This window comes from Physeter macrocephalus, chromosome 6, assembly GCF_002837175.3.
Source record: "Physeter macrocephalus isolate SW-GA chromosome 6, ASM283717v5, whole genome shotgun sequence".
Taxonomy (NCBI): Eukaryota; Metazoa; Chordata; class Mammalia; order Artiodactyla; family Physeteridae; genus Physeter; species Physeter macrocephalus.
This window is the reverse complement of record NC_041219.1, coordinates 16,221,188-16,236,642: the sequence shown is the minus strand read 5'-3', so window position 1 is coordinate 16,236,642 and position 15,455 is coordinate 16,221,188. Positions and strand designations below refer to the sequence as shown.

The following is a 15,455-nucleotide window of genomic DNA, read 5'->3' as shown; positions in this document are numbered from 1 at the left end:
AGCCACTTGTTAGTTTACTACAATTATTGTAAGAAAATGCTTAAGTCATTTGAATAATAAGCATCATCCACATCATAAATTCTGTACAACAGATGCTTTTATGAAATGGAGCCACTTGTTTTTTCATGTTTTATTGTAATATACTTGGCATTTATGTATTACTGTGTATGCATTTCTTTTTAAATGTGTAAGTCTTATGTAAATGGATATAAATATGATTTTTTTAAAAATAAAATATATGGTTCATGGAGTCTCGAGTGCAAACATTTGACAATTCCAAGTACTGTTTGTATTTTACCATTCCACCATTTTTACAGTTTTTGAATTGTAACAAACTGATATGTTTCCTGGAAGCATGTTTCATGCTTCCACATGTTTCTCCTTCAAGTCTGTCAATCCTTAAAGCTGAAAACCTGCCTCTGATCATGTAAAAAAGAATGATTTAACCTGGAACTGGAGCCAAAAATAGACCTTTAAAGGAAATCAGGGATGTCCTATATCTTTAGAAATAGCACTGTGATGGCTCGATCTCCTTTTCAATACAAAACAAAGCCAAACTGTTTACAAGAGTCAAAAGCAATTATTTTAAAAAATTTATAAAGAAAAAAAAATCTCTTCTTATTACCTGTGGACCAAGAAAAAAAAAACCAAACTTCTTTACTAAGAACCACATGTTCATCCAAATACCTTGAACCTCCAGCCAGCCCTGTTCAGTGAATGTCAACCACTGCAGAGTCTGAGGTCATTTCCACTGGAAAAAGCAAAACCCCAGAAACCTTTCCCTTTTGTCAATGTAATAGGGCATTAGCCAGACTCATGTCTAACGTTATATGCTTTTAGCCGAGAAGGCCTTGTTGCGACTTCCCTGAAGTCAGTCTTATCAGAGGAAATACAGAATGATTAACATCAAATATAGTGTATAAAAGTATAGAATAATCTCTTCCCTGTGGCTTTATTTGGTGGTGTTACTGTTGTTTATTCTTTGTTTACATGGGAGATTTCAAAGTAAAATCTATTTAAGAATACCATTTAACTGCTGATTTTCTGCTGCTTGATCTTATTAACAGCAAGACCTGTCATTAGTAATTCCTTTTTTGTATTTAATTTGCTATGTTTGCACGTACATTACACTTGTTTTGATGTTGAGTTTTGTTTAACAGATTCACTCAAAAGGTAATGGTAACAGAAACCCTCTCCATTGTCAATAAACAAAAGTACTTCCAGTTCTCTGTTTAAGCTTTGTTTTCTAGTCACATATAGTTTAAAATTTTACTTAAACTATAATGAAAATCATTCTTTTTAGTGATCATTTATCTTCAAAAGTGAGTCTGCCACAAGAGGGAGCACTAAACTTGCTTATGAAAGTGATTTTAAATTTTCTTAAAATGTTGCCTGATTAGAAACAATGGGAAAGAGCTTTTTTAAGTTCGTCTGAATATGGGGATCTTGACTTACAGAAATGAAATATAATATAGAAACTATGGTATCATAATAATACAAACTAGATTTGTATCTACTGTTCTGCACAACTTAATTGCATAAACAGTTTTTCCCCTTTCAGAGATCACCTAATAAGAGATATTAACCGTTTAAAATAGACTCTAACATACAGGGATATAAAAGATCCAGTTACTTGCCTCAAAAACCATAAAATATTCTTCGATGTATAAGATCATTTTGCCAGATTCTAAAACCCATTTAATGGATTAAGCTTAGAACCTTGGTTTTCTTCCTTTTAACTATCAACATTATGAATTTTCATATTTTTAATAATCAGAGCCTTTACAAATATAATTTTCTATAAATAAAACTGCTTTTAAATGTAAAGCCGTTCTCATTTGTATATACTTAGTACATTTTCACAGGCAAACTAGCTCAATTAATTGGCACTTTTCTATAGATTTTAAAAGAAAATATTTACATTTTAATTTTAATACCTTACAGTAAAAAAATTCTATGCAACTACCAAAAGAAGATCATGCAGAATTTTTTTCAGCAAATTACATTTTTTAGTAACATTATATTGTTATTTTTAAAGACATTTAATTCAAAATATTTTAAGTACTATTGAATGAAAGTACCTTATTGTAAGTATTAAAATAGAAAATTCCTTTTTTTTCCTTCCAGAATTTAAGCAATCTGATGACTGTATCTTTCTTGCCCCACATTCGGTCTTGTGAGAGGAACAGTACTTTCTCTGACCCTGCAAAGGAGATCACTTTCCTTAACCAGATACAAGAAAACACCACTTCCCCAGTCTTGTGCACTGTTTTCCAATCCCACTCAACAGGAAAATAACCCGAGCCTGCTTGCTGAAGTGTCTCTCAGACACGAAAAATGTGCACGAGGATCAAAGATGTAATCGTTAACACGATTCTTGTATATGCCTGGGTTTATACCTTGATGATCTATGATACACATTCGGCTCAAGACTTTGCCATTTCAAATTAACTGAATTTTATATGAAAAAATAAGGTAATACATCTTAATTCTAAGACATTAAAAAGTGTAAGGTTACAGTTGTGATAAGATAAAATGTACTCAAGAGAAGAGACAGTTTAAGGAACCCAACAGCTTCAAATTATAAGTTGAATATCTATCTACTTAGTTTAACTCAGTCTGCTAAAATAATTAAAGGGAACAGTTAGATGAATATATTTTTTCAGGTGTAACAATCAAAAAGCCAATTTTAGCAAATAACAATTTACTTTGAGAAGCCATTTATTTGATAGGCTACCGTCCAAAAAATCCTAACATTTTCAGAATGTCTTTATACAAGTTGTAAGCAATTTTTATGAAACAAACAATAAGCTCTTATCTATTATCTCTCATATATATTTCGTGATATGTTACCAGACTATATGTTAAGACGGTTGCTCTTAAAAATAATGTTCCTGATGGACTGAAAGACTTTAAGAATACTTTAAGAACCGTCAAAGACATGGGTATGGTATTTTTTGAGTTTAAATGTATTCTTTGATAACTGATCTCATGTAGAACCCTAAGTAAACCAAATATATAATTATCTATATCTACCTACTCTGGTTAATTGGCACATTATCATAAGCTTATTAACAAAGACTAATTTTCAGTTACTTTTTTAATGCTCAATAGTTTTACAGAAATTTAAATGGAAAGATGTGCTTTGGATATGACAAATTTTTTTTAGTGAGTTATTTAAAAATTAGAGATTTCACATAAAATCTGGATTTTTGGTTTCTCTTAAAACTCCTCCCGGTTTTTAGCTAATGTAAAAACTTTTACATTTCTTCCATAAGAGCTTTTCTTGCCAGTTTCCCCATTTCTACACATTTCCTTGTTTCCAAAAGAAGCTGGAATCATTAAGAAGTATACAGTCAACTAAGAACCTGAGATAGGAGGAGGGGCTCCAAAGAGCCCTCATCTCCATGACAAAGAGATTGGATTAATTGACCTCTATTCTCTCTGCCAGCCTGTGATTTCCCTTGACTAAGTAACAAAGGACTGAAGAGAGCTGTACCTTGGTTGGTACCCAGTCTTCCCTCAGGAAATGTGACTAGACAGATTCTCCTACCTAGAAAATCATGTCTAGATGATTACCTAAAACTTCCCATTTCATCCATTTCATTTAAAATAACCAGGCATGTGGGCATCTCAAGAATATTAGAAAATATTCAGAATTTCTATAAGAAAATTATAATTGTTTTCTGACTTCACTTGAGTTTTAGGTCTTGGGTCAAAGCTGCAGAGTCCTAATTTCAGCAAGTGGCTCGATATTAGTGTCACTTGCTATTAAAATGTTAATTTGGGGGGTACAATTTTTATAAATCGTATGTCAGATATATTTTTCTTGAAGTTCTGGAAAATCTATATAATGAGCAATGTTACAGGTAACCAGTAACAGTGCTAATTGGGCTAATCAAACAGAAGGCCTTTTACTAGTTTTCACGTACATTGTTTTTAGACCAAGCTCTACAATTTACATTTCAGTTTGCATGTAATTTCTATTTAAATATTTATTTCTGGGAAATAATTCCAAAAACTAACTCCAATTAGAAAAGTAACAAAAAAAGAAAAAAAAAGTCATAATGCCTGCTTCAGCATTTCTTCTATGTGCCCAAAAATGCTGGGGTCTTCAATTGTAGGAGATACCTGGAAAGAAAATTAGAGCCAGATGAAGGTGCTTCATTGAACCCCTTCCATTCTATACAATTAAACAATTATATGCAATCTTGTATTCCCCATTATCTTATCATACTCATATGGAAAGGTTCAAAAACAGGGAACTTTGAATTCAGTATTTTAAAATGTATCTATAGTAAAATAAACTGTTCAGTTAGCAAAACTATTGGTCCTAGATGGTACTTTCTTTTATGGGCCTTTCAATGAGCGTCTATAGAAAGAATTTTTTTTTTTGCATTTGCCCATACAACCACTCCTTACTGTTGCATCACTTTTTATTAGATCTTGATGATTAAAAATACGTATATTTGTGCATGTATAATGTGCACAAAAATTAAAAGAATGCATATGCTTGAATCAGCCTAAATTACCTAAAATAATTTTCACTCAAAACAGGAAAAATAATGAGCATATATATCAATTAGAATTTTCAAAATATCTATAGCCAGCCTCTCACTCACTATTAGTCACTAATGATGGCAATGAAGGAAAATTTATCCTTAATTTAATAAGATTGAGTTTCCACAAGTTTGAATTTGACATATTTACTAACAGTAAAATATTTTCACACTCGTTCTTATAATCAAAAGTATATGGTCTTAATTAATCTGTGTTTCTCTCCAAAACCCTCATTCCTACAGAGAGAATGGCTATGCAATTTCCCCTGTAATATTAAAAAAAAAAAAAAGTACTGTTACGTGTTTTTGTTTTTGTTTTTGTGGTACGCGGGCCTCTCACTGTTGTGGCCTCTCCCGTTGCGGAGCACAGGCTCCGGACGCGCAGGCTCAGCGGCCATGGCTCACGGGCCCATCCGCTCCGCGGGGCTCAGCGGCCATGGCTCACGGGCCCAGCCGCTCCGCGGCACGTGGGGTCTTCCCGGACCGGGGCACGAACCCGCGTCCCCTGCATCGGCAGGCGGACTCTCAACCACTGCGCCACCAGGGAAGCCCTGTTACGTGTTTTTTAGGGATATAATTCATGCTTGAGAACCATTTAAAGATCTTAGTTGACACCAAAGAAGTGGGGGAAAACATGTCAAAACCAAGCACTCAACATCCTTGATAATTTACCTTATATGGCTTGCCATTGACAAGGTCAGACAGAGCTGAGCGGGGAATTTTGCCAGATCTGGTTTTGGGTAACTGTTTCACAAACACCGCTTTTCGAAAAGCAGCCACGGGGCCAATACTCTGTCTAACATGTTTCACAATTTCTTCTAAGACTTGTTCCTCTGTTGTATTTATATCTAGGGAGAAAGTTCAGATGGTAAGCTCTGAATTAACTTTAATCATTCAGGGCCCCAGCAGTCGGGGAGGAGAAAGACCTCTCACCTTTTTTCAGCACGCAGAGTGCTAACGGGACATGACCTTTCAAGGGGTCTTCCTTGCCAACAACAGCGCAGTCGGCCACAGTGCCATGGGAGAGGACAGACTGTAATTTAAAAAAAAGCATTCATTTAGAATATCTATACACATATATATGCAGTATTTATCATGTCAATTGGGGAAAATAGTACACGTCAGATAACTTAAAAACCCACAGCTACCTCTGAAAATTACTACCAATTCACCATTCACATCACTATTACTGAGGTGACTGGTTAGGATCCCCAGGGAGTCACTCAGTAAAGGCTGACTAAGCAATGAAGACAAACTGCTTAGCTTACCTGGAAAGGAAGGGAACGATTTCTTCATCTCAATTGTTTATTAATGACGCCTGGAAAACTATGCAGTGATACCACTTGGGAACAAATTGCAATGAGCCTCGGAAAACAGATGGCCTCGTGGTGTTTTGGCTTCAGTGCTGGCTACCATAAGGACACCTTCCAGAGGAACCCAAGGCAGCCCCATCAATAAACAGTGATTTGGGACTTCCCTGGCGGTCCAGTGGTTAAGACTCTGCACTTCCACTGCAGGGGGCACGGGTGTGATCCCTGGTTGGGGAACTAAGATCCCACATGCCGCATGGCGCGGCCAATAATAAAATAAAATTTTAAAAAATAAATGGTGATTTTATTTCCACCTCTGTTACTGAGCAATGCACAGAGCACACTTCTCTTCTTGAGTGACCACCCATCCAGAGAGGATTTTCCAAGATGTGGAGAAAAGGCTGCACGTGGAGTGAAGCCCTGACATCAGATAATCACCACTGTTGACCAACCATTTTCATATTGTTCACCCTAAGCTCTAAATGCCTTAAAGAACAAAGCAAATTTCTATCTGGAATCACAAGAACTCAGAGAATAGAGTAACCACATGAAATACAGAAGCTTAGGATTAAGAAAAAAAAAATTCTGCTGTGATGGGACTTTTAAAAATTAATGTTCAAAAAGTTCTTTTCTGAGAGATTAATATATACTTCAGTGACTCCAAACCCCTATGGCTAAAGAAAACAGTGAGCAAACTTGTAACCAAGGGCTAGTTTGGCAGCCCTCATTCTTTCCTCCATGCATTCATTCAACAAACATTTACTAATACCTCCTATCCTCCAACCTCCTATATTGCAGTAGGCTTGGTGGTGAGCAAAAATAAGCTGGGTACTGTCTCACGGTGCTTAGTCTAGTAGCGAAGGGTGATATTAATAAATAATCATGAATATTTAATTACTATGAATGTCTAGATGTAAAGTGGTACAATCTTTGGGGAAATAACTTGGATTTTTAAATGAGAGATAGAGCCAAAGCAACCAACGTGGCAGAAGAATATGGATCTCAGAGAAGCCTTCCCTTAGGAAGTGACTCAGGATGAGCTCAGGTCTAAAGGGTCTGTATGCAAGGACCCTTGCATACAGGGGCGGGGCAAAAGCCCTGTGGAAGCACCGGGCTTGTACCATTCAAATCTAAAAGGGACCAGTGTGGCTGGAAAGCAGAGAGCAAAAGTGAGAATGGTGTTAAGAGGAAATGAAGCTACAGAGATAGAAAAGGACTGTGAATGCGAAGGGCTTCCAACTATTTTAGTAGCACTGGACGGTAATAAAGCACTTTCAGGAGGTAACGAGGCGATGCAAGATCAGAAGGGATTTTTTAACAGATTTTATTTTTTCAGAATAGTTTTAGATTCACAGCAAAATGGAGCAGCAGAAAGTACGTTGTTCCCATATGCCTCCTGCTCCCATTTACACACAGCCTCCACACCATCAAAATCCCTCACCAGAGCAGTAGAATTACAACTGCTGAACCAACACTGACACATCACTATCACCCCACTCCACAGTTTACGTTAGACTTCACTCTTGGTGTTGTACGTTCTATGGGTTTTACAGCATGTATCCATGATTACAGTATTTTACAGAGTAGATTCACTGCCCTAAAAATCCACTGTGCTCTGCCTATTCATCCCTCACCTTCTAATAACTCGTGGCAGCCACTGATCTTTTTTACTGTCTCCAGAGTTCTTTTCCAGAATGTTAATATAGTTGGAATCGTACATATGTAGCCTTTACAGATTGGCTACTTTCACTTCAGAGTGGATTTTGAAAAACGAAAACTTACTTTGGTTCATTGTGAAGAATAAACAGAGGATTGTTGAAGGTGGGTGTCATAGTTTACCCAGGGAAACACCCAGAGAGGCTACAATAGTAGACTAAGGTTATAGTAGTGGGTATAAAAAGATTCCAGAGTTTTTAGAGGTAAAATGGACAGAATTTGATGATAAATGGGATATGAAGTAAGAAGTCAAAGGGGTTAATGATGATTCTGTGGTTTTTGGCTTGAGTAGCTGGTTGGATAGTGGTGTCATTTTCTAAGCCAGAAAATGCTGGTGAGGGCTAGGCGTGGGAGGAAAAATCATGTATTAAATCTTGGAGACATTCCATTCGAAGTAACTTTCAGAAATCCAAGTCAAGGCAATTGGATCTGAGGAGAATCTTAATCTGAAAATGTGTTTTTGAATGCCATTAATGTATAAATGACAATGAAAGCTATGCACATGGATGAGATTATTTGGGGAGAAAGCAGTGAGAAAAAAAGGTGAAAGCCTTAAAGAACTCTTAATATCTAAGGACCGTATGAAAAAGGAAAAGCTGACAAACTGGACTATAAAGGTACAGTCAGAGAGGGAAGAGAAAAACTAACAAAATCCGGGACATGCCACTAAAAATCCCAAACTTTCTATGGAAAAAAAAAAATTAATCCAAGCTGAAAATGAGCTTTCTCTTCTCTGAACTCCTAGAAGACTCAATGAACTGCTAGAATGTTTGGTACAAACCCAGTGGACTATCTCACACTGCCCCTAATAAAGCATGCAAATCAACATTGCCCCGTATCCTATTGTTAGCATCAGCCTTGAAGTATTCAGTTGTGAGGGCTGCCATCGACATAGCTTTGGACTCCTACAGTGCTCAGGATGGTACGTGATAAATAAATGATTTTTGTACTATATGTTTTATTAACTTCATTGCTGAGGTAAAGGTGTCTACGCCCTCTTTCCTTTAGTTGGTCCTGACTCAAAAGCTTCTGCAAAACACATACTACACAGACCATACAATACCACCTTCTCTCACTGCTTCAGTGTGAACTCTCAAAATGTTTCCCATTTGTTAAGTTCTTATTTTCTTTTCAGTTCTGTATGTTGAGAGTAGAGACACATTTTATTGTCAGAGCTTTGTTTGGGCAGTTAGTCTTGACGGTCACCAGCCCGTGGAAGAGAATACCTTCTCTATAGCGGGTAGGACACAGACTTGGTAGGTTCAATCCTTTAAATCCTATTTAGTATTCCCTTAATGAGTAGAGAAAAATACTTTTACCTGGCTAACCAGAGTTTTAATGGTCAAAATCCCATTTATTAAAGTGTTCACTGATGCTTCTATACCTGAGTTTTTGAAGTTTTACAGTTTAAATCACTGTAAAAAAAAAAAAATCATACATCTAGATATTTTGCACCTAACCAGTATGACTATAATTTTAACTAAATTGAACAACAAAACTTCTAGTCTGCCGTTATTTCACCTTGCTATTTTAACTTCCATCCTCGGTCTCAGTGTTTTTAGAAGTGGATGGGAAAACGCTGACTGGTTTTCTATAAGGGCAGAGAGTATTTTAAAATCAGAAGTAATATATAACACAATTCCTTATAATATCAAAGTTTCCCATTTTTTGCCAACTGAAGATATGATTCTTAAAAATCTGTGAGAAACATGTCATTCTCCAGAATTCCGTGCCATCTGTAAATGAAGTTCATTATAGTGGATAAAACATTATATTATTCTTCAGCGTTAAAAAGATGCCATAAAGGAAGAGAGGCAGCTTTCTGTGTTGGCTCCACAAACAGTATTTGCATGCCAAATAATGATTTCAACAACTGAATTGTGAAAAGGGAAAGCATCAAAATATGTCTTGGCAACATATTGGGACAGAAGCCCACCAAATGTCCTATGCGGGGGGGGAATCAAAAGCCACATTCATATATTCCCTCCGTATAAAATTCATGAAGTATCTGTGGTTAACTGGCATTCAAGTACCCAAAAAAGTGACACAACTTAAAAGGTAACTGTTTCACCCAAAGTGAGCATATAAATGTTATAGTAACAGGCCTGGCAAGTAACTGTCATTCTTGGTTTCTGCAGTACTGCCATTTTTGTGTAAATTTTATTTGATTTAAATGGTTTTAGTGGGCTAAATTACACAGGTTTCTTAATTATGTTTTAAATATTTTAATTTTAGAAAAAATTAGTTTAAATCAAGCACCCTCGTAAAATACAAGGAGCCACTCTGCAGAGGGAGATTGTCTTTGCGATGGGAAGAGGAGGAATATTGTTTTACCTCCTCTGACAATGGGGTCACCTAGGAAACTGCCAGATTCCACATCTTCATCAATATTCATATCAGTACCCAGGAAAATATTCAGCAATTTTACAACTATTTACATCCAGTAGTCATTTAATGTTGGGTAGAAATGAAATTGCATGGCATCTTTGTTGAATGTGCACTTTATGGAAATATATTCAATCTTGAAGAAATTATTCCTAAAATAGTGAACAAAACAGCTAACTTGAAAAACAAACAGTGATGCTTTGGTCAGAATAACCTTCGAAAGGGCAAACTGTATGTGAACACTGCCCTAGGCTTTAAATGCAGTATTTTAACACCAGATTTCCAAGTTTCCAAGGATACTCGTAGGATTATTTAACAAACTAAATCTTAAGCTACAAGTGAAAGAATGAAATCAGGGAGCCCAATTTGTTCCCTGGAGATGGCTCTGCATGAAAAGATCTGCCCACAACAGTGAAAGAGAACTAAGCATAAGGACCACATTGACTCCTAGTAATTTGAGCTCGCATGACCTGAACTAGCAGATTTAGGACACATTTTTCTTAAGAATACCTTGAACTTCGACCTAAGTGTCCCAATTGTCCAGCTAGATGGTAGGCTTTCAAAGATTAATCAGCTGTTCAAATAGATTTGGTTATTACTTGATATTTATAGAAGGCCCTCACATGCATTGGGATATGGAAGGATAATGTCCTCTTAAATTTCTAAAAGCCACTGTAGGAGTCTATTTTCTTATGTTGAGAACAGAAAAGAACATAGCGTTTCCTGAAATGTTTGTGATGTAGTCATTTTAGTAGAATTTCTGTTTGATTTAGTCTTATGTAAGGTGATACATTTGTCAAATGTTACTTTGGAAAACTGAAAAAGCTCAGATATTTTCACTGTATATAAACAGACATTCAGTCTCTTTTTATTTTCTATAAATAATACTCCCAATGGATTTAAGACCCTCAAGTCCTATTTCAAAAAATCAAAGTGGAATCCAGCATTCATTATTAAGAATCCCAGAAAAGCATTTAAATATAAAATAAGGTTTGGGCACTTTAGTAAAAGCTGTCATCAATATGTGTACATATTATCAATTTGTTAAGCAACTTTGCTAGGAGCTGGGAAAAAGCCGGTAAAAATGTTGGTTTTCAACCCTCTAATAGATTCTAACATGGAGAAGAGAACCCAGAATTGAGATATTAATTTCCTTATTAGACATAAATATACAATAAAGAGTTAATCATTTAATTCATATAAAGGGAGACATTCACTTCAAGAAGGCTTAAGGCTGAGTGGTGTCCTCTTACGTGCTATGAGCACTCTAAGACCCAGGGACAAAACTCCTGTTAGATGTCATGGATTCTGGCACAGTTTTTTCAATTTTGCTGTTTTAACTGCCTATCTTCTGCCTGCCTCACTCTGCTGTTACATATAGTGAGAAGCATGTCAGGAGAAACATTAAAGCACAATGTATATTTGAATAGGTTGGCACTCTTCATTCTAAAAATAAAAGAGAGAACTAAGAATTTTGACTGATAATAAGAGCTATGCATATGTAATCTCTGTATTTTGATTAGCTGAGTCTGCCAGAAATGGACGTAATCTCCTATAAGCAAGAAATTAAAAGTTCCTGAAGCCAGAACCACCTTTTGTCAACACACCAAAATACATGAGGCATAAATTTCAATTTCAGGTTATCACAAAACTCACAGTCAGTTAAAAACAATATTATAACAGCAGATAAAAGTCACATGTTCCAAAATATCTTATAAAATTATTTCCTTTTACTCAAATAATATCACATTGACTGTCACTAAGAAAGAAAAGCCTACATGACAAGAAGTGTTAAGTATTAAGTTTGGGCTGAAGTTAAGTACAACCTTTTGAGAAAGTGACCATTTTTTTAATTAGAGAAAGGGGGACTATGATTCTGTGTACTCTCATCCTACTGCATTATCAGTCATACTGCTTTAAGCATTTTCTTTCATTTAAACTGCAGTTTGCCCCATTCCATTCGAAAACTATTCTGGGTTTGGTTCTGGAAAAGATGGGGTAAATACATACCATCTTATCACTTCCACTAATTGCGATGGAATACTTTGGGCTAAAATTCATACCAGAGACTCTGTCAGAACTTGAGAGACAACCTGATGGTGAGTCCCTTGTTTTTTGTTTGTTTGTTTTTTGTTTTTTGTTTGGTTTTCATTGTTGTTATGGTTTGATGGTTTGTTGATTTTGGCTCCTATATATTCTGGCCTGGGTTCTATATCAGTCAAAAATGTGGAACTGTCAATGAGTACAGACAGAAAAAGCCCTAAGAAATGCCTGCTGTGTCCACCTAGAGGTCCAGGAAAAGGAGCAGAGGAGCTGGGAAACAGAACCATTTTGATTCTATCCTCCCTACTCCAGATGGACACCAGTGAAGAAGCAGTGCCCCTCTTCCTTCCTACAGAGCTGTAACCACCTTGTTGACTCTTCACACCTTTCACCAGGTGAATGCAGACAAAAAGCTGTGTCCTCTCCCTTTTCCACTATCACTGTGCAGCAGATCCTGGGGATGGAGCACTGGGGACTCCCCCATCTTACACCAAGAGAGCCAGGAAAGATTCAGTACCACTTGTCCTCCCCACCAGCAGCCATCCAGTTCCTGAGAGTTGATCCCTGTTGACTAGCGCTGCCCTATACCAGGCAAGTGCTAGCAAAGAGACAGAGTCCCTTCCTCTCCCCAGGGACTCTGTGTAGGTAGACCTTGCAGGACTGAACCCCAGCAGGAGTACGGGGAGGCTGAAGCCCTGACTTTATACCGAGAAGAGCAGTAAGGGGGAGCCCTGAGAATCAAAAAGTGAAGAGTAGATCGCAGAGAGAAAGGAGCTAGAAAAAGGGATATTTTAAATCTGAGTGTGATGTCCTGAGCCTACTCTAAAGTTGTACATGCATGAATACAACCAGAATCAGCACAGCACAGATTTTGAGCACTTAACTTGAGTTTTAGATTGGCCTCTGGGAGAAAGACACAATGAGATGGACTAGAATAGTAAAGCCTTTGAAAACAAAATTGACATTGGAACCACAATCCACAGAAAATGGGTAAGGACATGTGGTATGATCTTAAATGGCTTGACCATCTGCTAAAATAAACAATCACAAGAACAAAAATCCAGATGATTTTAAAAGGATCCAAAATCTCATAGAGTAATAGTCAAAATATAAAACGTAAAATTACTGGACATGAAAAGAATTAGGAAAACCTAAACACTCCTTTAAAAAAGATAATCAACAAATGCCAAACCCCAATCCAAATATTACAAATATCAGATAAAGATTTTAATGTAGCTATTATATCTATTAGGGTAGGGTTTATATCTATATATATTAGATATATATATATCTATCTATATTTATATATATATTATCAGATATATATATAAAATATATATATATAACAATATATATATTATATATAATATATATATATTCAGATATATATCTATATATATTATATATATATTAGATATATATATATTAGATATATATATATCTATTAGCGTTAGGGTTAAAACTTTTCTAGATTTCCTCATTGGCCCTATAAAAAACCCTAGCCTCCTGAGACTCTTCAAATACCTTGAGAATTTGATCTATAGCTGTTTGTTTAGTTAATTGCTCTGATATGAAAGGATAATAAAATTTTCTAATTTCCCTGGGTGGGCAAAATGCTTACATCCTAGGTTAAACTCATAAGTTGCTGGGGAGACTAGCTCACTATCTTCCTTGGTATTTACATGTCAAAGAGATGAAGGCTTAGAAGTTGGAAACATTTCTAGGTTGTAAAAGTTGAGACACACAGGGCTATCTGCCTCCAGGAGAGATGTTATGTACATATCAAAGAGCTGGAGTTTGGATTCAGGCTATTATGTGTCCAAGGAGACCTCTTTAGGAGGGGGAAAGATAGCTGCCTCCTTCCTCTTTATAAGCAGAGAAAAATAATTTTCCTTATTTCTCATCTATGGTGTGGCTGGCTACTTATGTAGGGAAATTTCCCATCGGCTCTTGTTGGGTCACCTAGGGATAAGACCAGGAGTAAGAAAGCGATGACACACTTATTATTAAGAAATCTGTCTTTGACAAAGAATGCCTCATTTGCACGTTTAGGATAAAATTAACAAAGATAAATATTAACAACTCCACAGTAACTGTGGCCCAAAAAGTATGGGCAAGCACACTTGGAATGAATGGAGAAGTTCTCAGCAAAGAAACAGAAGCTACAAAAAAAGAACCAAATGACTTAAAAGAAGGGAGAAAATGTAACATGAGGGAAATAAAAAAGAGAAAAGGCAAGAAGGAAACCAATAATAAACTTGGAGACATAAATATAAATTTATCAATACTTAAGTTAAATGTTAATGGTCTTAAAAACACCAGTTAAAAGACAGAAATTGTAAAATTGGATTAAAATAAGAACAAGACCCAACTATATGTTATCTACAGAAAGGCCACAGCAAACATAATGATCTAGATATATTAAAAAGGAAAGGATGGAAAAAGATAAATGATACAAACACTATTAAAAACATGATTACCACACAAAGCCAACTTCCAATCAACAAAAATTTCTATAAAATTTTTTAAAAATCAATATATTAAAACAATAATACATTGCAACTAAGTGAGGTATATCCCAAGCAATGCAAGGCTGGTTCAACAGTTGAAAGTTAATTAATGTGATTCACCATATTAACAGGCTTAAAAAGAAAACCCACACAATCATATCAATAGAAGCAGAAAAAGCATTTGACAAAATTTAACATTCTTTCAAGATAAAAAAAAAAATAGAAAAAACCCCAGCAAATTAGTAATAGAAGGAAACTTCCTCATTTGATAAAGGCCATCTACAGAAACATCTACAGGTAACGTCATTCTTAATGGTAAGATACTGAATGCTTTTACCCAAAGATCAGGAACAAGATGAGGGTAACTGCTCTCATCACTCTTACTCAATATCATAGTGGAGGTTCTAACCAGTTCAAAAAGGCAAGAGAAAGAAATAAAAAACATTCAGATTGGAAAGAAAGCAATAAAACTATCTCTATTCACAGACAGCATGATTGTCCACACAGGAAATCCCAAGAAATACAAACACACACATACACACACATATACACACAACTCTTAGAACTAACAAATGAATTTAACAAGATCATAAGATACATATCAGTTCATAAAAGTCAATAGCAGTTCTATATCCACTAGCAATGAAAATTTGGAAACCAAAATTTAAAAAAAATTCTATTTACAATAGCTCAGAAAACTAAATACTTAGGTATAAATTAAGAAAATATGTTCAGAAATTGGATCATTTGTAGAGACGTGGCTGAATCCAGAGACTGTCATACAGAGTGAAGTAAGTCAGAAAGAGAAAAACAAATATCGTATATTAACGCATATATGTGGAACCTAGAAAAATGGTACAGATGAACTGGTTTGCAGGGCAGAAATAGAGACACAGATGTAGAGAACAAACGTATGGACACCAAGGGGGGAA

General features: G+C 35.8%; 1 protein-coding gene across 12 annotated transcripts in view; it reads right to left on the bottom strand.

Moving 5' to 3' along the window:
- Positions 1–2,960: 2,960 nt before the first annotated feature.
- ACSS3 (acyl-CoA synthetase short chain family member 3) overlaps positions 2,961–15,455 on the bottom strand; it is a 151,205-nt gene continuing 138,710 nt past the window's right edge. For all 12 annotated transcript variants that reach the window (XM_055085235.1, XM_007115331.4, XM_055085226.1 and 9 more), the window contains 3 exons: positions 5,493–5,592; positions 5,232–5,407; positions 2,961–4,131 (listed from right to left, as the gene is read on the bottom strand). In XM_055085235.1, the coding sequence (XP_054941210.1) occupies positions 4,063–4,131; positions 5,232–5,407; positions 5,493–5,592 (345 nt within the window). In that variant the 3' untranslated portion in view covers positions 2,961–4,062. The remainder of the gene's footprint in view (positions 4,132–5,231; positions 5,408–5,492; positions 5,593–15,455) is intronic.